The sequence below is a fragment of the Sphaeramia orbicularis genome, chromosome 19 (assembly GCF_902148855.1).
Source record: "Sphaeramia orbicularis chromosome 19, fSphaOr1.1, whole genome shotgun sequence".
In the NCBI taxonomy this organism is placed as follows: domain Eukaryota; kingdom Metazoa; phylum Chordata; class Actinopteri; order Kurtiformes; family Apogonidae; genus Sphaeramia; species Sphaeramia orbicularis.
In genome coordinates, this window is record NC_043975.1 from 4,077,468 (window position 1) to 4,101,471 (window position 24,004).

A 24,004-nucleotide genomic window follows, 5' to 3' on the forward strand; every position below is an offset into this window, starting at 1 on the left:
TTCTACAACATTGATTCACCAGTAAAACCCATGGAGTTGGATCAATGACAGTGGATGGACACACTGGGTTTATGTTCAGTTAATGAGAGATTTGACTGAAAAAGACACGTTTTCTCTGTTTTTGATAAAATACCCCTCAACTTTAACCGGAGCTTTTATGAACATCTACATGATCAGCGACTTAAATACAGGAAAATACCTGATTTATACTGATAAAGCAGAAAATACAGGAGATAATATTACAATAAATGGGGATAAATCAGTTAAGACAGGTTAGATATAGAGAAAATTTAATTTGGGAACTGACATAAAAGTAGTTCTGGGTTTTTATGGGTTCAAGACGAGACGGAGAAATGATTTACAGACCTGAGTGAGAGGTTTGTACAGTTCTGCAGATGTTAATATGGATCCTGATGCATGATTGAAGCAGCGTTCAGGAAGAGGAGGAGGAGGGGGGCGGGGTTTACTAAGGCCATGACAGACATGTGGGGTGGGGGGTGGGGGTCAGCATTTCTTTAACTCCAGTGACGTCCTTCACTCTAATAGGGTTCCATCATATAAAACAGTTTGCTATTGGAGGGTTGTTTATTCACCCTAACCAGCCTTTCAGTGCTAATACAGACAGAACACACACACACCTCCCACATTCACACACACACACACACACACACACACACACTTGTATATATACACCACCCTCCCTCGTCAGTTATTCCGCCGGTGCCGTGTCCAAGCAGCGGGTTGGAGGCAGATTCTCTCGCGCATTCACACGACGACGACAAATGACGACGACCGCGTCCGTGGCCTCGACCGACGGCGAACAGAGCTTTAGTTTATCAGGTTAAAAAAAAAAAAAAAAAAAACAAAGGAAAAAAAAAATTAACAAAAACAAAAAGATAAAGCGCTTTCTTCCACGAGAAAATGGGTGAAAGGTGACCGGGCGGTGAGGGAGGGGTGGGCGGGGTCATACGGGTGTGTTTTTCGGGGGGGCCTAGCTCAGGAGCTGGCGGATCTCCTTGTGCATGTGACACAGGAAGTCGACGTACGACGCCCCCCCGCTGGCGCTCTTATCCTCCACCAGGAAGTGTCTGAATATCAGCTCGGCTCTGTCCTCCTGCTTCACCACCATCAGCTGTGGGGAGACAAACACACGCAGGTCACCATGGTTACCCCATCCGCACCGGGCATGTGTGACCATACCACTTTCTGTCGCTCGTGTTTCAAAATAACATACACAAAACATTCTGCAGTTGATTATCACGTTCCAGTGGGACGTCATTACCGTATTCATTTTCTATATTTTGTTCATTTTCATCATTAGTTTTGTCATTTTCCTAATTATTTTGTTGACTGAGTTTACACTCAGCTTATTTAAATCCAGGTTAAAGACCCACCTGTTCTCAGCTGTATTTGAATAGAGTTTTTAGTCTTCAGTTCAGATCTGCACTGTTCCTTTTAAGCTAAAAGTTTCTATCTTTTTTATCTGCTTGTCTGTTTAATCTGTTTATCTGTTTTATCTATTTATCTGATTTTTGTTTGTTTTTCTCATGCCTTCTGCTGTAATGCTTTTAATGTTTCATGTAAAGCACTTGGAATTGTCTTGTACATGAAATGTGTTATATAAATAAACCTGCCTTGCCTTATTTCCCTCATTATTTCATGTATTTTCCAAAGTATTTTGTTCATTTCCATCATTATTTCGTTCATTTTCATCATTATTTTGTTCATCTCACTCGTTATTTCATGTATTTTCCACATTATTTTGTTCATTCTCACTTTCATAAATCTGTCTTGTATACCAGTTTTGTTTTTTTTTTTTCCTTTTGTGGTATCTTTTGTTTCTTTCCGCACTGAAATAAGAATAAAAATGGCATATACTCACTGGAACTGCTCTACATGTTCACTATTCCAACTAAAGTTACAGTGAAAATGTCTTTAAAAGGAACATAGTTAAGTTTATGTTCTAATATATTGGCTGTTGTGGTTTTACACCACAAGAGGGCAGCGCATCACAGGTTTATGTTGCCAATTTTTCCACACTTTTCCTCATGGAAGCGAAGGCAACATGGTTTTAATTTTTCCATGATTGTTGTATGGTGGTTCATACAAGAAGGAAAACCTGAATAAACCGATGACTTTTATGGAATAAAGTGAACACATTTTATATGGTACGGCGCTTTTTCTAAGGAGTAAAACTAAGAATATTCAATACTAAAAACTGAATTCCACCAGAAAACCTGCTTTAAAAATAAATAAAACTTATTTAACAACCATCAACTAATGTCTTTTGTCAAAACATTAAAAATACACAGTGATGAGAGACAGTATTGGCCGCAGATGAGGACATTTACGTGAAAATAGCTTTACCTTCATGTATCGTGAACGCTGTGCTCTGAAGGACTCGATGATTTCTCTAAGTCTCTGTGAGAACGGGTTCTCCAACACTGGTAAACTGGTCTGAAATCAGACAGAAACTGTAAGAAACGGCACCAGCAGACCTCAAACACATCATTAATTCACAAAAAAAAAACAAAAAACAAATGGTAAAATAAATGAACAGAGTAAATGACAGTATCTGTGTTCTATTATCTGCCCTCTGTGTTTTATAAAGTGCCCTAAAACACACAAAAAATATGCAAAAAAAAGCTAAAAATACACAAAAATATACAAAAAGTACACTAAAATATCCAAAATATATGCTACAATACACTAAAACAAACTAAAATACACACAAATACATAAAAATACTAAAAAAGAAAAAAAAGAAAAAAATGTGCCCTGAAATATCAAAAAATATGCTACAATACACTAAAATACACAATATACAGAAAAAACACAAAACAGGTGCCCTAAAATATTCAAAAATATGCTAAAATACACACAAAAAAATGATACGATACACTAAAATAAGCTAAAAATATACAACAATATACAAAAAAAGTACCCTACAATATCAAAAAAATATGCGAAAATACACTAAAAAACTAAAATACACTGAAATACATAAAAAATACAAAAAAACAACAACACAGGACAGTGCCCTGAAATATAAAACACTATGCTAAAATACACTAAAATACACAAAATATACAAAAAACACAAAAAAGTGTCCTAAAATATCCAAGAAATATGCTGAAATATACCAAAATCAGCTGAAATACATGAAAATACACCGAACCCCCCTAAAATACCCAAACATCATTTGGATCTTGATGTGTGACCTGTTGCATTAAAACACCGTCAGTTAATCTAAACTGGGCCGACGCTGACGCGTCTCTCACCGTTGCCGGGTCGATCTGGCTAAAGCTCTGCGTCCCGAAGATATTGAGCAGCAGCTCCTGCTGAGCGCTGGCGCCCACCCACAGGAAGAGGTGGAGCCCCGTCTCCAGGAGATAGACTCCGCCTTTCGACAGCCGCTCCTCCGAGTCTCTCACGGCCACCGGCAACGAACCGCTTTCCAACTTGGTCTGAAATATTAGAAGAGGATGAAGACGAGGGCAGTTTACTAGTGTCACTGTGTGATTCTATACTAACTATTACAATTAAAATAAAAACCCTCGTCTTCAATGTTTCCAGTAAAGGCCATGAGCGTCTCACCAGCGGCAGCAGACGGGGGTAGAAGAAGACGTGGGTCTCTGCCACGTCCATGCAGCTGATCAGTTGTCTCAGGTACGCCCGGTCGTCCAATGAGACGTCGGCGCCAGGCAGGAGCACGTCGCTCTTCAGCACGCAGTTCAGGTAGACCGGTAACAGCTTCATGCACTCAGGGAGGATGAGCTGCAGACACACAAAAGAGACGACTGTTGGCTTTGGTCTGTAGAATGAGGCTAATAACGCCTGCGTTAGCATTAGCATGAGCTACAGGCACACAAATGAGACACCAGTTGGCTTTGGTCTGTAGAATGAGGATAATAGCACCTGAGTTAGCATTAGCATGAGCTGCAGACACACAAAAGAGACGACTGTTGGCTTTGGTCCGTAGAATGAGGATAATAGCACCTAGCATTAGCATGAGCTGCAGACACACAATTGAGACAACTGGTCTGTAGAATGAGGCTAATAGCACCTATCATTAGCATTAGCATGAGCTGCAGACACACAAATGAGACAAATGTTGGCTTTGGTCTGTAGAATGGAGCTAACAGAACCTGCGTTAGCATTAGCATGAGCTGCAGACACACAAATGAGACACCAGTTGGCTTTGGTCTGTAGAATGAAGTCAATACCACCTAGCGTTACCATTTGCTGCCATTGAAGGCACTTGGACCGACTTAAGTGGAACATTAGGGTGAATGTTAACACACCTACTGACATTGTAACCCGTGTTTTTGTGTTGTACGAGATATTTCCCATAATGCTGCTGGGTGTGGTGTGTGTGGTTTTCAGTACCTGACCGGCTGATGAAGGGCTGGCACAGTTCTTGCGGTAACAGGCCAGAATCTGAGCGCACTGGTTGACCAGAGTGTCTCTGACCGCCTTCGTGGGGTTGTTCAGGATGCCACGGAAAGCTGCACAAACACAAACATCAGCATAACAGCATGCTATCCATTCAGTATGTAAAATATGACCAGTAGAAGAAAAGGCACATTTTTAATGCTTGAAAAATTTATCAAGAATGAAAAAAAATAAAAATAAAAATTCTGAAAACTGAACAAACGTTGTCGACATTGTCCCAAGAAAGATACATACAAAATTTGAAAATAATCTGGCCAGTAGTTTCAGAGAAGACTGTTGACATGTAGACGTTGGTGACCTTTAGTTTGACCCTTCAAGGTCACTCTAGGTCAAAGGTCACGGACCCAAATGACTTCCTATCAGTGATCAATAGTAACTATATTGAAATCTGTAACCATTTACATGTTATAAACCATCAAAATATTAACTATTAGAAGGAAAGTCACATTTTTAATGTTTCAAAAATTCGTCAAAAATTGAAAAACAATGAAACTTTGTCAACATTGTTCCAAGGAAGATATAATATAAAATTTGAAATGAATCCAAGCAGCAGTTTCACCAGAGAAGATGTTTGAAGAACTTGCTAACGAAGACGACACTGAACACAGCTCTGATCTGTTTCTCACCGTATTTGGAGAAGAAGTTGATGATTGTGTCGGTCTCACAGTTGCGGTAGAGGTCGGCCAGCTGAGAGCAGCAGTTGACAGCCATGTTGTGGATGCGGAGACGCCTCTGGCCGCTGCAGCTGGTGTACAGCACCGCGCACTGCAAAGACACATGGGAAATTCAACCGGAGATGCAGGATCTATTTACAGTTTACTTCCATGTATGTTTGGCATTGGTCCTGAACACACCTGCTGCTGCATCACTGACACTTTACTGGAGTATTTCAGCTTTATACAACTTTATAATCCACTACTATCTATAGGCAAATATACATTTCACTTCAATACATTTATCTGACACCTTTAATTAATATTATTTCTGTTGGTTGCACTGATGTTGGCTTGTTACTACCTCCCACCAATAGGGGACAGACATGTGCCCCTTCAATCCTAACACCATTTCAGGACATGTTTCTATTCAAAGTGAAGAAGAAAATCCGGTTTAAAGGTGTGATCCTGAACTGGTTGAGTAAGTAAAGTTTATTACCCCGCCCCCGAAGAAGAGGCAAGGGGTACTGTTTTTGGTTTGGTTTGTTTCTTTGATTGTTAACACTTTATCACCAAAACTACTGGTTGAATTCATACCAGACTGGGTTTATAGATCACCAGGTACCCAGAATAGATGTGATTACATTTTGGGAAAAGTAGGTCAAAGTTCAAATTTTTTATGAATCTTTCAAATTTAATTTTTTCCCCATTTACTTATAATAGATGAAATTTGTCTATGCTAACATCAGCACATGCATAGACAAGATGACATCAGCTGGATTGATGCCAAAATAAGCTATGATACGTGCGAGAGGCGGGGTTTGTTGTGCCTGGAACCACTTGTTTAGTTTTATTTTGGATAAATAAAGACAGATTTGACCATAAAGATACAAAAACTTACTATATCTGACTTTCTACTAAAGTTTAAATTCATTTACTTTAAGGATAAGATGACAAAAACATAACATGCTCGCCCTCAGCTTTCAGTCCACACCAAAGGTTTTCCACAAACATACGGACAACGAACTGATGAAAATATGCTGCAGCGAGGGCTGACAGTAAAAACCAAAAACACAAAGAAAACTTCCATGTAAATATGTTCAAAAAGTTCAATTTTACGAAAAGTTACACAATCCAATATGGCCCCCACCATGTGGCGTTACAACATGCAAATTAGATGAGTACATTTACTCCTATCATAAACTTTCAGACTCAATATTTTTCTCATTTCCAGTATGACTTTAATAAAAATATATCTTTTAAATTTTATTGAATATTTGTCAATTTTGTCGATTATTTTGATGTTTTTGTTGGTAATTTTGTCCATTTTGTTGATTATTTTGTCAATTTTGTCAATTATTTTGACGTTTTTGTTAATAATTTTGTTGATTTGTTTCTGTGCACTTTTGTTTATATTATTATATTTACGCTATTCTTATTTTCAGAATTATTATTTTTTAAAATTATTAATATTGTTGCACTGACTTTGGTAGCTCTCCTAATTCCACTGTCCACAAAATCACAATAAAGGCTATTCTCTATTCTCTATATACAGCAGGAAAATGACTCAAAACCATCTGATATAAGAGTAAAACCACCGACAGGGACCCTTATATATTTTTCAGACTTTGTGGAGTGTGTTTGAATTGATGTGCATGTGCGTTTTCCTTCTACCTGCATCAGCGCCCCCGTCTCTTCGCTGAGTTTGTCGTCGTGCTTGAACTCCACAGTGATGGCCTTGTCGCAGTCCAGACCCGCCAGCTCCACGTCCGTAGTGTTACTCATGAAGAAGGAGCCAAAGAAGTCTGTCGCCCGGATTCCTGAAGAGGGGGGCGGAGTCAGAAGGAGGCAATGGTGTCAAAGTCATTTTAGTTCAGGGGCCACGTACAGCCCAATGTACAACATATGGACAAAAATATGTGGACATGTTGAATTTTTCTTGTTTTGAGTTAATTTCCCTCAACATTGTTTTGTTTATTTGTTTTTTTTTATCCATGACTATGATCTTAAATGTTCTGCCTCTAAATTTTGAAAATATTTTTCATGCTCTGACTGTAAATAATAATTTTCTTCCACAACTAACCATCTACTTTCATCACATCTCCCTGAAGAAGAAAAATCTACCATTAAACTTTGAGGAAATATTGATGTTAATAAACTATATGGATAGATATGAACATCAGTGATATTTATCCCAATATAAAACTATATTCTGACATTAGTCATTATTGTTTTATATCCCAGACCCCTGTTAGAAAAGAAACACCTGAATTCAAAGTGTCCACGTACTTTTGTCCATATTGTCCATGTCATTGCCACATTTACAGAGCACAGTACATTTACAAATACACAAAACATTTAGTAATAGGCAGAATATTGTTAAAATTGCACTTATTTCTCTTAAGACGTTTCATGTTGGTCATTCTTGTTCAGGTTATTCACATTTTTTGCTAAAGAATAGATTGTAAATGTAATATTTTGAATTGATTTAACTTTTTTACGCTAAAACAAAGAAACATTTGTAGCTGTCATTATTTATCGGTTACTCTGTTATTATTTTACTGGTCTGATCCACTTTAGATCATATTGGTCTGTATGTGGAACCTTAAGTAAAATCATTGTTAATATCTTCAGTGTAATTTCCACATTTCACAAATTCATCCCATGGGTCAGAATGGACCCTTTGATGGGCTGGCTTGGCCCACAGGCCACATGTTGGACATCCCTAGTGTTGACTGTGGAATAGAGTCTCACCTGTGCTTGTGCGAACCCTCATGACTGCGTCAAACCCGACCGGTTTCTGAATGTCTCGCCTGAGATCGTTTAAGAAGCGCTCCTGGTCAGACTGAGCCTGAAACACAGAAAACACCGTCTATTACACATGTACGACCGCTGGAAGGTTCACCACACCTCTGGATCCTCAACCCATGGACATCCCAAGGATCAGCAGCGACCCCTCTAAGCATGAGTACAGCCTTTTCATGGTCATCAGATATGACCCATTGTTACCATGGAAACACAATCATCTTCTACAACACACACAGGATAGGAGGGGGGAAAAAATCATGAAAAAGCTCTGACGTATAGGCACATACTCCACTCTGACATTTTTATTCATTTTCTTTCCATCCATCCATCCATCCATAGCAGTCTGGACCCAGACTCACCTGAAAGTATGTATATTTGTAGACGGACCCCCCAGTGGAGACGGGGACCACCCCTAATGTGGCGACGTCTACGTACTGGTTGGGGAACAGGAACAGGTCCACACAGCAGCCCTGGGCCACACAGTCCTTTGCCAGACTGTTGTAGAAACTGGCCTGAGGCTGAAACAGGGACTGGAGGAAACAGGGAGTCAGTTTGGACTCTGTATACTAGTTACTGTGAACAGGGGTGTGTCATCATCTGTATCCAGTGTTTTCAGATTAAACAGGTAGAACTGAGTACATAATCCAACACATATGTATATAATCAGACACACACCTTCTCCTTGTCTGTGCCGATCAGCTTCTTATCCTCTCTGTTTTTCAGTTTTCCAGGCGCCTCGGCGATGGGTAAAGATGTGTGAAAGACAAAGAGCTTCCCTGCACAGTCTGCAGCCTGAGACAAAAAAAAAAACAACATTAACCAATACAGCCCGACTGACAAACGGACCCAGAGTCAAGGTAGTAGGATCTATATGGACAAAAGTATGTGGACACGTTGAATTCAGGTGTTTCTTTTTTAACAGAGGTCTGGGATACAAAACAATAATGATGAATGTCAGAATATAGTTTTATATTGGGATAGGGGTGGTTACCTTTAGGAGGCTAAAATAAAGGTGTGGTTACCTTTAGGGGGTTAAAGTGAAGGGGCGGTTACCTTTAGGGGGTTACAGTAAAGGGGTGGTTACCTTTAGGGGGTTAAAGTAAAGGGGTGGTTACCTTTAGGGGGTGGTTACCTTTAGGGGGTTACAGTAAAGGGGTGGTTACCTTTAGGGGGTTAAAGTAAAGGGGTGGTTACCTTTAGGGGGTGGTTACCTTTAGGGGGTTACAGTAAAGGGGTGGTTACCTTTAGGGGGTGGTTACCTTTAGGGGGTTACAGTAAAGGGGTGGTTACCTTTAGGGGGTTAAAGTAAAGGGGTGGTTACCTTTAGGGGGTTAAAAGTAAAGGGGTGGTTACCTTTAGGGGGTGGTTACCTTTAGGGGGTTACAGTAAAGGGGTGGTTACCTTTAGGGGGTTAAAAGTAAAGGGGTGGTTACCTTTAGGGGGTGGTTACCTTTAGGGGGTTACAGTAAAGGGGTGGTTACCTTTAGGGGGTTAAAGTAAAGGGGTGGTTACCTTTAGGGGTGGTTACCTTTAGGGGGTTACAGTAAAGGGGTGGTTACCTTTAGGGGGTTACAGTAAAGGGGTGGTTACCTTTAGGGGGTTAAAGTAAAGGGGTGGTTACCTTTAGGGGGTGGTTACCTTTAGGGGGTTAAAATAAAGGGGTGGTTACCTTTAGGGGGTGGTTACCTTTAGGGGGTTAAAGTAAAGGGGTGGTTACCTTTAGGGGGTGGTTACCTTTAGGGGGTTACAGTAAAGGGGTGGTTACCTTTAGGGGGTTAAAGTAAAGGGGTGGTTACCTTTAGGGGGTGGTTACCTTTAGGGGGTTACAGTAAAGGGGTGGTTACCTTTAGGGGGTTAAAGTAAAGGGGTGGTTACCTTTAGGGGGTGGTTACCTTTAGGGGGTTACAGTAAAGGGGTGGTTACCTTTAGGGGGTTAAAGTAAAGGGGTGGTTACCTTTAGGGGGTGGTTACCTTTAGGGGGTTAAAATAAAGGGGTGGTTACCTTTAGGGGGTGGTTACCTTAAGGGGGTTTAAGTAAAGGGGTGGTTACCTTTAGGGGGTTAAAGTAAAGGGGTGGTTACCTTTAGCGCCTCCAGTCCTGCCTGAATGACGGGTCCAAAGACTGTCTCCGTCTCCCTCGTGTCTGCAAACATCTCTGGTATCTGGTCCAACAAACTGTAAAAGACAGCGTTAGCGTCCGCACATACACACCACATGTCACCAATGTCAGCGTCGGCTCATTGTCACCTCTCTATGACCAGACGACTGTCGTTGACGTTGACCAGGAACCCGTCCAGCAGAGGCACGAACATGTCCGATACGTCTGACACCACCAGCATCTGGGGCTGGGCCAGGCTGCCTTTGACGTTGTAGAAGTGCAAAACCTTGTTGTAGGTGACGAAGCCGACCCGCACCACAGAGTCCATGTCCGGGTTCTCCCTGGATGACAAAGAGGAGATGATTAAATCTGCATCTGCAGGCAGCTGCGAAAACTGTATGAATGTGTACATGTGGTGGATGTTTTATTACTATAATTATTATTATTATTACAATCATCATCATTATTATTATTATTGTTGTTATTATCACTCTTACCAGTATTATTATTGTTATTATTATCAATATTTTCATCATTACTATTATCACTTTATTATAATTATCATTAGTAACTCTCCTATTATTAAACTCTACAATTTAATAGGGAAGAAATATTATTTTTTATAAACTACATTGACATAAATATCGGGACACATGTCTACAGCTGTCAGATGTGCTGTTCATGATGACTTAAGATAAAAACCTCAATATAAGTTCAATGGTAAATTTTTCTTCCTCAGTGAGATTTGAACAAAGTAGATGGTTAGTTGTGGTTGAAAATTATTATTTATAGTCAGAGCATGAAAAATATTTTAGAAATTTAGAGGAAGACCATTTAAAATCATACATAAGTCAACGTTGAGAGAAATTAAATCAAAACCATCTCTGAGGCATTTTGGAAGCAAAGATGACAATTTAAACCAAACTAACCAATGCAATATTTATCCCATAATATAAAACTATATTCTGACATTAGTCATTATAGTTTTGTATCCCAGACCCCTGTTAGAAAAGAAACACCTGAATTCAAAGTGTTCACATACTTTTGTCCATATAGTGTATAAACAGTCATGGAAAAAATTATTAGACCATCAAAACTCATCAAAAACAATGGTTATGCTATCCAGTACTAACTCCTGTGTGTATCATGTGACTAAAACAGACTGAAAAGAAAACATGGAATGCCTAAAAGCACTGTTTTTGTCAGAACAATGCCATAGATATTGATGTAAGAACTGAAGTGATTTTGGTTATTATCAAGAAAACATGGGAAATGAATAGATATCAGCCCTGAAATTAAACTACTATGAGCTATTTTTCTTATCATCATTATATTTGTCCAAACAAATGTACCTGTAGTTGGACCAGGCATTAAAATGAACAAGAAACTGAAGAAAACAAGGGTGGTCTGAGAATTTTTTCCACAATTTTACATACACACACATACTGTGCATATTATAATCCAACAAAATTATTTTTTGTTATTATATTCTTAAGTTATTAAAAGCAATAAAGTATTATAATTACTCTATTATTTACACTAGTACTTTCTAATGTGTAACTGCCTCTTTCACTACTGTTTTTATAGTTATTGTTATATTTCTTATGTGTGTACATTTGATGCTGTGCTTCTACTGGAACTGTAAATCTAATGTAATGTAATCTACCTGGGCAGATAGTCCAGCAGGGTCTTGAGTTCCTGGCAGACGATGCTGACCATACCGCTCTTCACAGCGTTGTAGGACACATCGATGAGGAAGATGAAGGCTGGAGGCTGAGGAAGCTTGTTGTTCTGTCAGAAAAGACGACATATTAGAAATACAGCTGTGACCTGAGGATTTATGTTTGTTTTAATTAATGTTTTAATTCCCTTTATTCTAATTCTTTTAATTTTTATTTGAAAAAGAAACGAAGACAACGACAGACACAGAACCTTCACAATCCCGCAGCACTATAGTAATATTTCTGCTTTATACAAGTCTGATCAGAATAAAAACATGTCAAAAATGTCTAAATTCAGATAAATAAATTCTGGTAAACCTAACACATCATAAAATAAACATTATTTTACTGGTTAGAAGAACTGGCATGAAAACTCACAGATGGGCAAAGTCAAGGGAAGGTTCACATCTGGTCAAAAAAGTTAAATTATAATAAACTACACCAAACTTATACTTTTGGGTAGGTAATTACTTATATTTTCAGAAAAATGTATTTTGAAATGAGAAAAATTTGAGAAGTTTTCTGAGTGTGAATGTTTGTAAAGTGACACAGTTTAGTGCCGTCATTCTGGGTTCATTTTATAAACTTTCATAAATTAACTCTCATACATTTATTCCAAATACATTGATATTTTACTATTATATTATTTATGTCATATTCTAAACACTGTTTAAAACTAATATATGCATATACATATGCAAAATACATTTGAATATAATGTTAATATTATTTGTATGTTGTAAATATTGTAAAAATAAATGTATATGGTATTGATAACTGAAATAAAAACAATGTTTAATTTGATATTTACTTCTGTTGTCCATCTGTGACACTGACATTTGTCTAAACTCTTTCTATTTAGGTTTGATCTAATTTTTTTTTCTCTCTATAACCAGTTATTAGGTTGTAAAATAGAGGGTTTAAGGCTTACGCTGAATACATTTGAGGATGAAAATGTCACAGGAACTTCACTTTGGAGAACTTTGGAATTCTTGCAAAAAATAGACGTTAATTTTTTGTCCATCCATGACGCAGTAGTTGTTGATTTTTATCATTTAAAAATATCTGAAACTAAATTTTGCCCTTTGAGTCTGTTTAAGATGGCATTTAGACCTTTACAGTTATGTGGAATATTTGTCTTCAACTTGTCTGGTTCAAAAGTTATGAATCCAAAAGTAGTGGGTGGTCCATCAACAGTTGCTTTTCCATTGGACATCTGCGCAAAACTTTACTGATATTTACCAAATGTCCAAAAAACAGAAGTGCATAATGTCGGTTTTTCCATTAAATCATAAATGCGATGATATGTTTATTTATTCTCGTGAGATGACATGAGAAATCATTTCATAAACATGAAGGTAAATATGGTGTTGATTTACAGATATATTCATTATTATTATATATTACTCCTTTATCTCGTACTAAATTAAAAAATGATTGGGTTTCCTGGTGTGTCCACACATACCGACACGTTTCTTCTTCTTCGCTTGTTGTAACATCCGTCAACATCTGTTTTTTTAATTCACCTGACTCTAGTTGCGAAAAAAAAGTCTTTCCATTGCAGTTTTGCATGATATACCAATTGCACTATGCCCGAAAAACCACCTCTTGCCAGCGCAAAAACTTTTAATGGAAAAATGAGACTTTTAGCGAAATTGTCGTTTTACTAATAGGTACATTTTTATGTGCAAGTTATATTTGCGCAATTTGAGGGTCAATGGAAAAGTGACTTGTGACGCCCTTGACTTCGCACAGAGGCTGTTCCTATGTTTATGGTTTTCTGATGCATTTTCAGGTCGTGAACTCCAGGACGACTGATACGACAGAACCTGCTGATGGTCTGAATAAACACCAAACCTCAGTCCGGCCTGTGTGCTGTGGTTTTTACCTTACAGTAGTCGACCGTGGCCAGAAACTCGTAGCTGCCCAGAGAAAGCTCCGGCCGGTCGTAGCAGTCCACCCTCTTCCCAGTGTGGTCCAGATGCTGGAAGTAATGTGGAGGCACTGAGGGAAAACACAAACAAGTCAGATTCAGCCTAAATCTGTGCGGTTTTCAGGTTCAAAAGGAACAAACTGATTTATTTCTTGTTCTTTTTTTCTTTACATACAATAAAAAAAATACAGGAAATATGTGCGCAGCCTTAAAACACATAAAAAACTGAACTAAATGGATTTTAAAGTCACTATTTAATGTGACCTTTGACCCCATGAAATGAAACCTGATTTTTTTTTCCCCTTTTGTTGATAGTTTTGTGCTTTTTGTAGTTGTTTTTTCATTTTCTTGCTCATTTTGTTCAATTTATTGATTATTTTGTTCATTCTGTTATTTATTTTGGAAATTTTTGTTCATTTTGTTTATTTTCTTCATTTCTATCCATTTTATTTACTCTGTTCATTCTGTTGATTATCTTGTTATTTTTTCTTCAACATCTTGATTATTTCTGTTCAATCTGTTGATTATTTTGGAAATTTTTGTTCTTTTGTTTGTTATTTTCATCATTTCTGTTCATGTTATTTTTTTCTGTTCATTTTGATGATTATTTTTGTCAATTTTTTTCTTCATTTTCTTGATTATTTTGTTCAATCTGTTGATTATTTTGGAAGTTTTGTTCATTTTGTTTGTCTAACTTTTTCTTCTTTTCGTGCATTACTTTGTTGATCATTTTCATTTCTGTTCATTTTGTAGACAGTTTTGGTTATTTCTGTTCATTTGTTGATTATTGTGTTCATTCTGTTGATGATTCTGGAAATTTGTGTTAATTTTGTTTGTTATTTTCTTTATTTTGTGCATTATTCTGTTCATTCCGTTCCTTTCAGTTCATTTCGCCAATTATTTTATTCATTTTGTTGGTTTTGTTCTTAATTTTCTTGCTTATTTTGTTCAATTTGTTGAGTATATTCTACATTCTGTAATAATTTTGTAAATTTTTGTTCATTTTGTTTATTTTCTTCATTTTTGTTAATTTTGTGCATTATTCTGTTGATTAGTTTGTGCATTCTGTTGATTCTGTTGATTATTTTGTGCATTTTTGCTCAATTTGTGCATTATTTTATTCATTTCTGTTCATTCTTTTGTTTATTTTGTACATTTTTGCTCATTTTGTGTCATTTTTCTTCATTTTGTGCATTGTTTTGTTCATTTTATTCATTTCTATTCATTCTGTTTATTTTGTACATTTTTGCTCATTTTGTGTGTCATTTGTCTTCATTTTGTGCATTATTTTGTTCATTTTATTCATTTGTTCATTCTGTTGATTATTTTGTACATTTTTGCTCATTTTGTGTGTCATTTTTACCTCCGCCAGGAGGTATTGTGATCGCTTTGCTTTGTGTGCGAGCGTGCGTGTTTGTTTGTTTGTTTGTTTGTTAGCAAGATAACTCAAAAAGTTATGGACGGATTTTCATGAAATTTTCAGGAAATGTTGATACTGGCACAAGGAAGAAATGATTAAACTTTAGTGATGACTGGGGGGGGCACTGATCTGCCTTGGTGGAGGTCTGCGCTCTCCTTTTCTTGTTCACTTATGTTCATTCTGTTGATTATTTTGTACATTTTTGCTCATTTTGTTTGTCATTTTTGTTCATTTTGTTCATTTCTGTTCATTCTGTTGATTATTTTGTACATTTTTGCTCATTTTGTGGGTCATTTTTCTTCATTTGAACGCATGGTTGTGGATGTAAAACTCACCCTCTGTGACGCAGCTGCAAAACCCACACTGGAACCGACGTCCTCCCTCGATGAACTGCATGTAGGGACACATGTAGGCCTTGCAGCGGTTGCAGCGGATCGGACCGGTCTCGCCGTGGTCCACCAGGTATGGAGGGGTCTGAGGACAACATTAACTGACTGAGACCATACATCGACACTTACGTGAAAATATGACATAAATGAGTCGGTGCAACAGAGGAAAATGTACAGTATGAACCAAACCAAACCCAGTCCAAATGGATGTTGGTTACACATGAGAGGAAACCAGGTCATGCAGTGGCTTCCACCTGTGATTGGGGAAAAGATAATCCACCAACATCACAGGCTTTACTCTGAAAACTAATCTTTTATTTCCAGTTCCAGTCGGACTGTTATTAAAATCTCTGCAGAGGTGAAGGGGGTGAAATGCAGAGTGAGCTGCACAGTGGATGAGATTAACATTAATATTAACATCCACTCCAGCAGCATGTTCTGTTCTCCTAAATTCGACCACTACATTGATAATACAGTGTGGTTTAGAGTCAGTGAAATCAGTGTTATATCTAATGTACAGGCTACAAATAATGACTGGTTTTTGTCTTAAAATTAAACATTTCCTGAAACCAGGTCTCCCCCACATAGCATTTGGATTTAGAATCTGAGGGAATCAATCAGATGGAGCAAATTACTCATGTACTTAGAATTTAGGGGGAGCTATTACTGAAGAGATGGAGTCCCATGAGTAAACTTTTAATGCAATAACCATTCAGAATTATGATCATATACATGTATACATTTTTTTTTTCTTTCCTCCCCTTATTTTGTTTGCAATTTTGATTTCTTTTTAGTGTCATTCATGTTTCATTTGTAACTAATTGTAATCAATATCTACTACTGATATCCATATTTTTTCATATATGCCACATAGAGATGTTTGATTAGATACGTTTATGTATGTAAAATACCTGGTATATTTGTATGAGTAAAATTAAATAAAAAATTAAGTAAAAAATAAAAAATATATAGATTAAAAAAAAACTAAACATTTCCTTATTAGATGTCCTGAAAATAACCTGCAAATCAGACAAAACCATGTAAAAAAAAAGGCTTTTCATAATTTATAATGGCACAGAAAATTAGTTAAGACACAATAACCTTAAGGTTAACCCACTTTATTACTTGGTTTCTGCATTTTTTTTCAAATTCAAAACACTCAATCATGAATGTTTTTCACTTTAACCCAGTGTTACTGTTACATTTAATTTTGATGTTTATAAACTATATGAATAGATACAAACATCAACTTCGACCCAGTATTTTTGTCCACATAGTTTATAAACATCAATATTTCTTTACAGTTTAATGGTAGATTTTTCTTCCTCAGTGAGATGTGAAGAAAGTAGATGGTTAGTTGTGGTAGAAAATTATTATTTACAGTCAGAGCAGGAAAAATGTTTTAGAAATTTAAAGGAAGAACATTTAAAATCGTCATGTATTAAAAAAATAAAATCAATGTTGAGAGAAATTAAGTCCAAACCATCTCTGAGGCATTTTAGAAGGACAGATAACAATTTAAATCAAACTAACCAATGCCATGATATTCATCCCAATCTAAAACTATATTATGGGTGGGGTTCTTACCTCGTCTGGGGGCAGGGTGGCGAGGGGCTTGATGACGGCGGCCAGGGGCACCTGAGACTGCTTGGCCATATCGGCTGTGCAAGGCATGTTATAGGCCGTACAGCGGATGAACCTGGGACTGGCGTTCCCTGAACACATACACAAGGGTTTATCAGGATACGCTCACTCTCAGGTTAAAAAAAGTCAACCCTTTAAATCAGGGGTGTCAAAGTCATTTTAGTTCAGGTTCCACATTCAACCCAAAATGATCTACAACAGGTCAGATCAGTAAAATAACAAAATAATAACCTATAAATAATGACAACTATAAACTATTCTCTGTGTTTTAGAGTGAAAAGAGTAAAATAACATTATGAAAATGTTTATCTATACAAACTATCCTTTAAAAAACATGAATAAAATGAACAAACGAAAATTTCATGAGAAAAAAAAGTGCAGTTTTAACAATATTCTGCCTCAGTTCATCATTTACACATGTACATTATAACTCACAGATCACAGTGGATCTACAAATACACAAAACATTAATAACAGGCTGAAGATTAAAAAAAACTACACTTATTTTTCTTAAAATATTTCGGGTTGTTCATATTTGTTCAGGATATGTTTTTTTTAAATGTAGTATTTCTGTACTACGTTACTTTAACATAGTTCATATTTCTTTACGACTCTTATGCGTGTATATTTAATATCTTTTTACATTTACTTATGTGCATTTTTACTCTTCCTTTTTATCAAGTAAAGTGTGAGACTTGTTTCTTTTTTCCCCTTGAATTCAAGCACAATGCAACAGAAATTCCACTGTACTTCTACTGTAAATGAACCTGTGCAACTGGCAATTAAACTGTCTTTACTTTTTATTTGCATTTTTTGTGAAATTATAGTTTGTAAATGTAAACATTTTCATGTAATTTTACTGTTTACACTAAAACAAAGAGGACAAATTTGGACAACCATGAACAAGTTGAAACCTTTTATGAAAAGTAAGTGCAGTTTTAACAATATTCTGCCTCAGTTTATTATTTACACATGTGTATTATAACTTACAGATCACAGTGGATCTACAAATACACAAAAACATTTAATAACAGGCAAAATATTGGTACAATTACACTTTTTCTAGGAAATGTCAGGCTATTCATGTTTTTTAACTCTCTTTTTATTGGACATTTTTGCATTTTAATTATATAAAGAAACAATAATACAGTAAAAAAGACTGACTAAACATGAGAAAGAGAGAGAAAAAGTAAACAGGCCATGTTGTTAGAGGTGAGAAAGTCTTCACCAGATCCAAATTATAGAACAAATAATTACAGTTAACACTGGGAGTAAAAAAGGAATGCAGCCAGTAGCTAATGTAAACTCTGATTCAGGAAATATTTCCAGTTTTTCCAGTATCTTTCATATTTGTCAGAAGAAAGTCTCAAAGAAAAGCTTCTCCTCTCCTTAATGTAAACTTCATGTATCATTTCTGTCCGTTCTGAAAGTATGTGTCCTGTTGGTAAGTTATTCAAATAAAAAACACTGAAACTCCTCCAGTTATAACCCAGTCATTAGTTTAGTCCTTCCTATCAAGTCTGTCCAGTAGGGGGAGACAGTCCCTCCAACATTTACCATATCTGGCATTCTTACTTTGGAGGTTTTTCATATTTGTTCAGGTTATTCACAATTTTTGTATCAGTATAGCTTGTAAATATGAATACTTTCAAGTCATTCTATGTTTTTAGACAAAAACTGCTATTAGGCAGACCAGTTCAGGTTCCAGATTCAGCCAAATATGATCACAACGGGTTCGAACCAGTAAAATAATAACAGCGAAAAAAGTCAAAGTATATTACGGAAATGTTTACATCCACAAAGTCTCCTTAAAAATGGGAATAACACATCACCCCATTGACACCAGATTTAACTTAACTGGAAATGACAAGTTATCTGTATTGGACGATGACAATAAAGACTATTCTATTCTATTCTATTATGACTGAACTGGTTGAATGTACTGGGGCTGAAACCTGTGTGGATTTTGGAATAAGAATAATGAAAATAAGGGGAAAATGTGACATCTTTTTGTTCTAAGGTATGTTTTTTTCACAAAATATAACAAAAAAAAGGGAAGACTTACTTTAAGAAGAGTTGTTTTTGTTTTGTTTTTTTCTAAACAGAGAACTTACATGGAATGTGTGCATGTTAAATTTCATGCTTTACCATTGTTGATTTTTCAGACATGACATACAAATGTGCTTAGCTGTCTGTTGTAAAGTATCTTTCCAAATGAAAAAATAAAAATTCTTAAAAAAAAAAAAAACATGAACCTGAAATGTCTTAAGAAAAATAAGTCCAATTTTAACAATATTCTGCCTCAGTTTATCATTTCCACATGTACATTACAACTTCTACAAATACACAAAACATTTAACAACAGGCAGAATATTGTTAAAATTACATTTACTTCTCTTTACACATTTCAGGTTGTTCATATTTGTTCAGGTTATTCACATTTTGTGTGGAAGGATAGTTTGCCAATATAAACATTTACATGTAATTTTCCCTTTTTTACACTAAAACAGAGAAACATTTGGAGTTGTCATTATTTATAAGTTATTATGATGGTATTCTACTGGTCTGATCCACTTTAGATCATATTGGTCTGCATGTGGAACCTGAATTAAAATGATTTTAACATCTTTAATTATTTACATCTTCAGTGTAATTTTTTAATTTCACAAATTCATCCCCAGGACTGGATTGGACCCTTTTGGAGGCCAGTTTTGGGCCACAGGCCTAATATTTGACACCCCTGCTTTAGATACTTCCAGAAAGTTTGACTGGAACCACATTCATTTACAGTATAACAGCACAGGAGACAGAGGAAAGATGCTTCCCCAGAGCTGCCAAGTGTTAATGTGTCCATAAAGTGTGAAGTACCTTGGTCTTTGACCTGGAAGTTGGTGGTGACAAGGGGCGGAGCTTGACCTCTGACCCCTGTGGTGAATGGCTCATTGCACTTTGCCTTGTCGTCCTCTATAACTTGGATCTGAAAGGAGAGAGAAAGAAAATATGAAGACGTCTGTTTGTTTTCTTTTATGACCCGCCATGAAAACTCATCCCCGGGTGTGAAATCATCTAGAGGAGGAACATCGAACGCCCATGCAGGAGAAGACTTTCACACAAACACACACATCTGTAGGAAGGAAAACAGAAACCCATGAAGATCTGGGGGTGTGTTTTAAGTGTGTGTCAGGTTATGGCCCGAGGAGGAACGACCGGTAATGTGTGTTTATGACAAAGCATATGAGAGGAAAAAAGAAAAACACATCCCCTAAAACAGGCCAGGACGACTGAACACATGCCATTAACGCAGGGAAATGGGGGGGGGGGGGTTCAGATGCACATGCAGGGCATAAAGCAGGGTTAGAAGAAGCTGCAGGGTTGAGCTTCCCAGAGCGATGGAAACCCTGAAACATTCCATGGATTTCCAGAAGACTAAGATGGGCTGCCTCATATGGTCAAGGGTTCAGAGCAGGAGCTTCTGCTTGATTGTGTTTTCCATCCAATTCTAATATTAACAGGTTTTGGTTTGTACGTCAGCGTCAGGTTCTATCAGAATGTGTGAGGTTGTCAGGTTCTGTTCTATGTTCCAGATGCAGGTGATCCATCTAACAATAGAAGTGGGTGGTACTTTCACCGGAGGAGAACTCAACTAATTCAGTTGAAGTCCATATATGACTTCTATCAGTAATCAAAAGAAACGATATCGATATGTGTGACCATTTACATGTTATAAACCATCAAAACATGGACCATTAGAAGGAAAGGCACACTTTCAATATTTGAAAAATGTGTCAAGAACCTAAAAATGTAAACATCTAAAAACTGTGAACAAACTTTGTAGACATTGTCCCAAAGAAGTAACATAAAAAATTTGAAATGAATTTGACCAGTAGTTTCAGAGAAGAAAATGGCTGAAATGTAGACATTGGTGACCTTGAGTTTGACCCTTCAAAGTCGTTCAAGGTCAAAGGTCATGAACCCAAATGAAAGTCCATATATGACTTCCAATCAGTGATCAATAGGAACTATATTGATATCTGTAACCATTTATATGTTATAAACCATCAAAAATATGGACCAATATATATTTTTCAAATCTTTCAAAAATTTGTCAAAAATTTTAAAATCTAAATTTCTCAAAACTGTGTAATTTGAAATTAATCCAACCAGTAGTTTTGGAGAAGAAAATGTTTGAAGAAACTGCAAACGAAGATGATGATGGACACAGCACCTTCACAATTCAGAGAGATTAAAAAAAAACACGTTTCCTTTCCTAGTCTGGGTCTACCCAATCAGCATCGAGTAAACCTTTAAGCTCCGCCCAGGAGTTTTCAGGGCCATTTGGAGTACATACCCCGAAGCAGGCACTCTGTTGGACTCAGTAAAGTTTCCTATAATTTGATCCATGGGGGTGGTTCCTGTAGTGAAGATACAAAACAATGTCCCCGCCCCCCAAAAACTACCCCACAGTTCCTGCAGTGGAAACATCACTAATGTTCTAATGTTTTCACGTTTTTCGGAATATCTGGAAGATGAAATAAACAGGTGATCGCTCATTTGTGTCGTTGATCTTTACTTTTTTCAATATTTTAAACCTCTTTGCACCGGCTTTTAATACAAGTGTGTGACTTTTATTGTTTTGTTGTTGTAGATGCTATTTATCCTATTATTGTGTATGTGTTTTTGTCAGTTTTAATCGATTTTATCTTATACATCTATTTATTTTTACTAGTTTTATCATCATATCTTGTATTTTTACTTACATCTTTGTATAGCACTTTGGCCACAAAAAGTAAAAGAGGAAACTGAAAAACAGTTTTTTTTTTTAGCAAACACTGAACTTGCATGAACTTTTTTTCACAACATTTTAGATTTTACTCTTGTTTTTAACCCATAAAGACCCAGCACTACTTTTTTGGCAGTTCTCAAATGAATTTTTCTTTATTTTTAACCTTTCTTAAGTGATTAATCACCATTTACTCTATATTATGCTCTGTATTTAGCATTTTAAGTAAAAATCAGGCGTTTTTCTATATTTAATTCACTGATCATGTCGATGTTCATTAAAGCTCAAATTTAAGTTGAGGGTTATTATATCAGAACAGAGAAAATTTTAGAAAAATATGTTTTTTCTGCAAATATATTCTTAACTAGATACAAAATAAGTGTCTCCAACTATTGTCATTGATCCAACTCTGTAGGTTTTACTGGTGAATGAATGTTGTAGAAGATGACGGTGTTCCCATGGTAACTACGGAGCCTCTGAACGTCCAAATAGGTCATATCTGATGACCACGAAAAGACGAGTAACTGTATTTTACACCAATTATTTACATGCATTGATAGGATTAGTGGATCAGCAGGTATTAAACATTTCATATCAGTGAATGGTTTTGGTCACTAGTGGATGTTTGGGTCTTTATGGGTTAAACTCTGACACCGATATATAATGCATATTAATACATTTATGGAAACCCACCAATCGGACCCTGACTCGTGCATTTTATTCAATGTGGTTTGATGGTGGAAGAGTCTGTTGAAAGGACTATTAGCATAAAATACAAGTAAGCCATCTTTTGCAGCGTGGATGTGTTGGCGTTGGAGGTTAGGATGAGGTGAAGCTGTGTTAGTGGTGGACAGAGGACAGGGTGAAGCAGAGGAAACAGGAAGGCACACAGGAGACTTACTGGGCTGGGGATAGCGTCTGGATCTATTCTATGTCTTGATTTCTGCACAGGTGGCAGGTCAGACGCTTGCTTTACATTCAAAAGTTTGTCCAGCAAATTGTGCAAAAACAGACGACAACAACAAAATAAATACATACAAAAGAGTGAAAGATAAAAGGCAGTGTGAGAGGAGGAAACCCAGCAGGACTGTACTGAGTAGCAGGCAGCATCGTCTTTGTTATTCAGATTACAGATTAGTGCTAATTAAGACTATGTGACAGTCAAGCGTGAGTACATGTAGCCTTACACTATCAGCCTGCTGGATGCACATGCTAAGCAGCTCTATGTGTGAAGGTTACGTTCAATTACTCCTGTTAGAACTGCTGTGGTGCAAAACAAGGAAAATGTCTTTATAATGTGTCCACTGCAAAAAATGCCCTGCAAGAAATAAGCCTAATATTCCGAAATCTGGTCAAAATGGCTTGTATTGAGCAAAAAAAAGAAAATGCTGTCAATAGTCACTTTTCCATTGGACATCTGCGCAAAACTTTACCGATACTGACTAAATGTTCAAAAAACAGAAGTGTGTAATGTCAGTTTTAACATTAAATCACAAATGCGATGATTTGTTTATTTATCATCGCAAGATGACAACGAGAAGTCATTCGATAAACATGGTGATGAACATAATAGGGTGTTCATTTACAGATATATTCATTATTATATATTATCCCTCTATCTCATACTAAATTAAAAATGATTGGGTTTCCTGGTGTGTCCATGTTTGTTTTTTAAAAACTCTTCTTCTTCGCTTGTTGTAACATTCGTCAACATCCCTTTTTTTTTTTTTTTTTTTTTTAAATCACTTGACTGTAGTTGCGGAACAAGGTCTTTCCATTGCAGTTTTGTGTGATATACCATTTGCGCTATGCCCCAAAAACCACCTTTTGCCAGCGCAAAAACTTGTAATCAAAAAATTTGAGCTTTGGCAAGATTGTCATTTTCTCATAGGTAAATTTTTATGCGCAAATTAAATTCACACATTTGAGGGACAATGGAAAAGCGACTAATGGGGTAAGAAAAAAAATTCTTGGCTAGAATTCTTAAAACAAGCCTAAAAAGTGTATCAACTAGAAAAGCATAATGTGCCTTCAAACAAGACAAAATGCTAGAATTTTTAGCAAACAGTGCTTAGTACAAGAAATGAAATCACTTCAATATTA

General features: G+C 36.6%; 1 protein-coding gene across 1 annotated transcript; it reads right to left on the bottom strand.

The window, feature by feature from the left end:
- Nucleotides 1–577: 577 nt before the first annotated feature.
- On the bottom strand, nucleotides 578–23,281 carry LOC115439275 (protein transport protein Sec24C-like). The gene is made up of 18 exons (XM_030163094.1): nucleotides 22,803–23,281; nucleotides 19,990–20,098; nucleotides 17,065–17,192; nucleotides 15,424–15,562; nucleotides 13,624–13,739; nucleotides 11,681–11,805; nucleotides 10,164–10,355; nucleotides 9,998–10,091; nucleotides 8,592–8,708; nucleotides 8,276–8,446; nucleotides 7,863–7,959; nucleotides 6,783–6,928; nucleotides 5,082–5,220; nucleotides 4,390–4,508; nucleotides 3,598–3,777; nucleotides 3,282–3,467; nucleotides 2,368–2,457; nucleotides 578–1,132 (listed from the first exon to the last, which is right to left on the bottom strand). Exons 1-18 carry the CDS (start codon nucleotides 22,935–22,937, stop codon nucleotides 992–994), a joined length of 2,424 nt encoding a protein of 807 aa, XP_030018954.1. The 5' UTR covers nucleotides 22,938–23,281; the 3' UTR covers nucleotides 578–991.
- Between the last annotated feature and the right edge of the window lie 723 nt (nucleotides 23,282–24,004).

Bases quoted from the DNA above. Each gene is read 5' to 3' on its own strand.
- LOC115439275 (XM_030163094.1), bottom strand. From the start codon at position 22,937: ATGTATTTATTTTGTTGTTGTCGTCTGTTTTTGCACAATTTGCTGGAC. The intron at 7,960-8,275 runs GTGAGTCTGGGT...TCTGTGTTTCAG, and splicing joins ACAAATATACATACTTTCAG to GCTCAGTCTGACCAGGAGCG. The intron at 3,468-3,597 runs GTGAGACGCTCA...CTAATATTTCAG, and splicing joins ACCCCCGTCTGCTGCCGCTG to ACCAAGTTGGAAAGCGGTTC.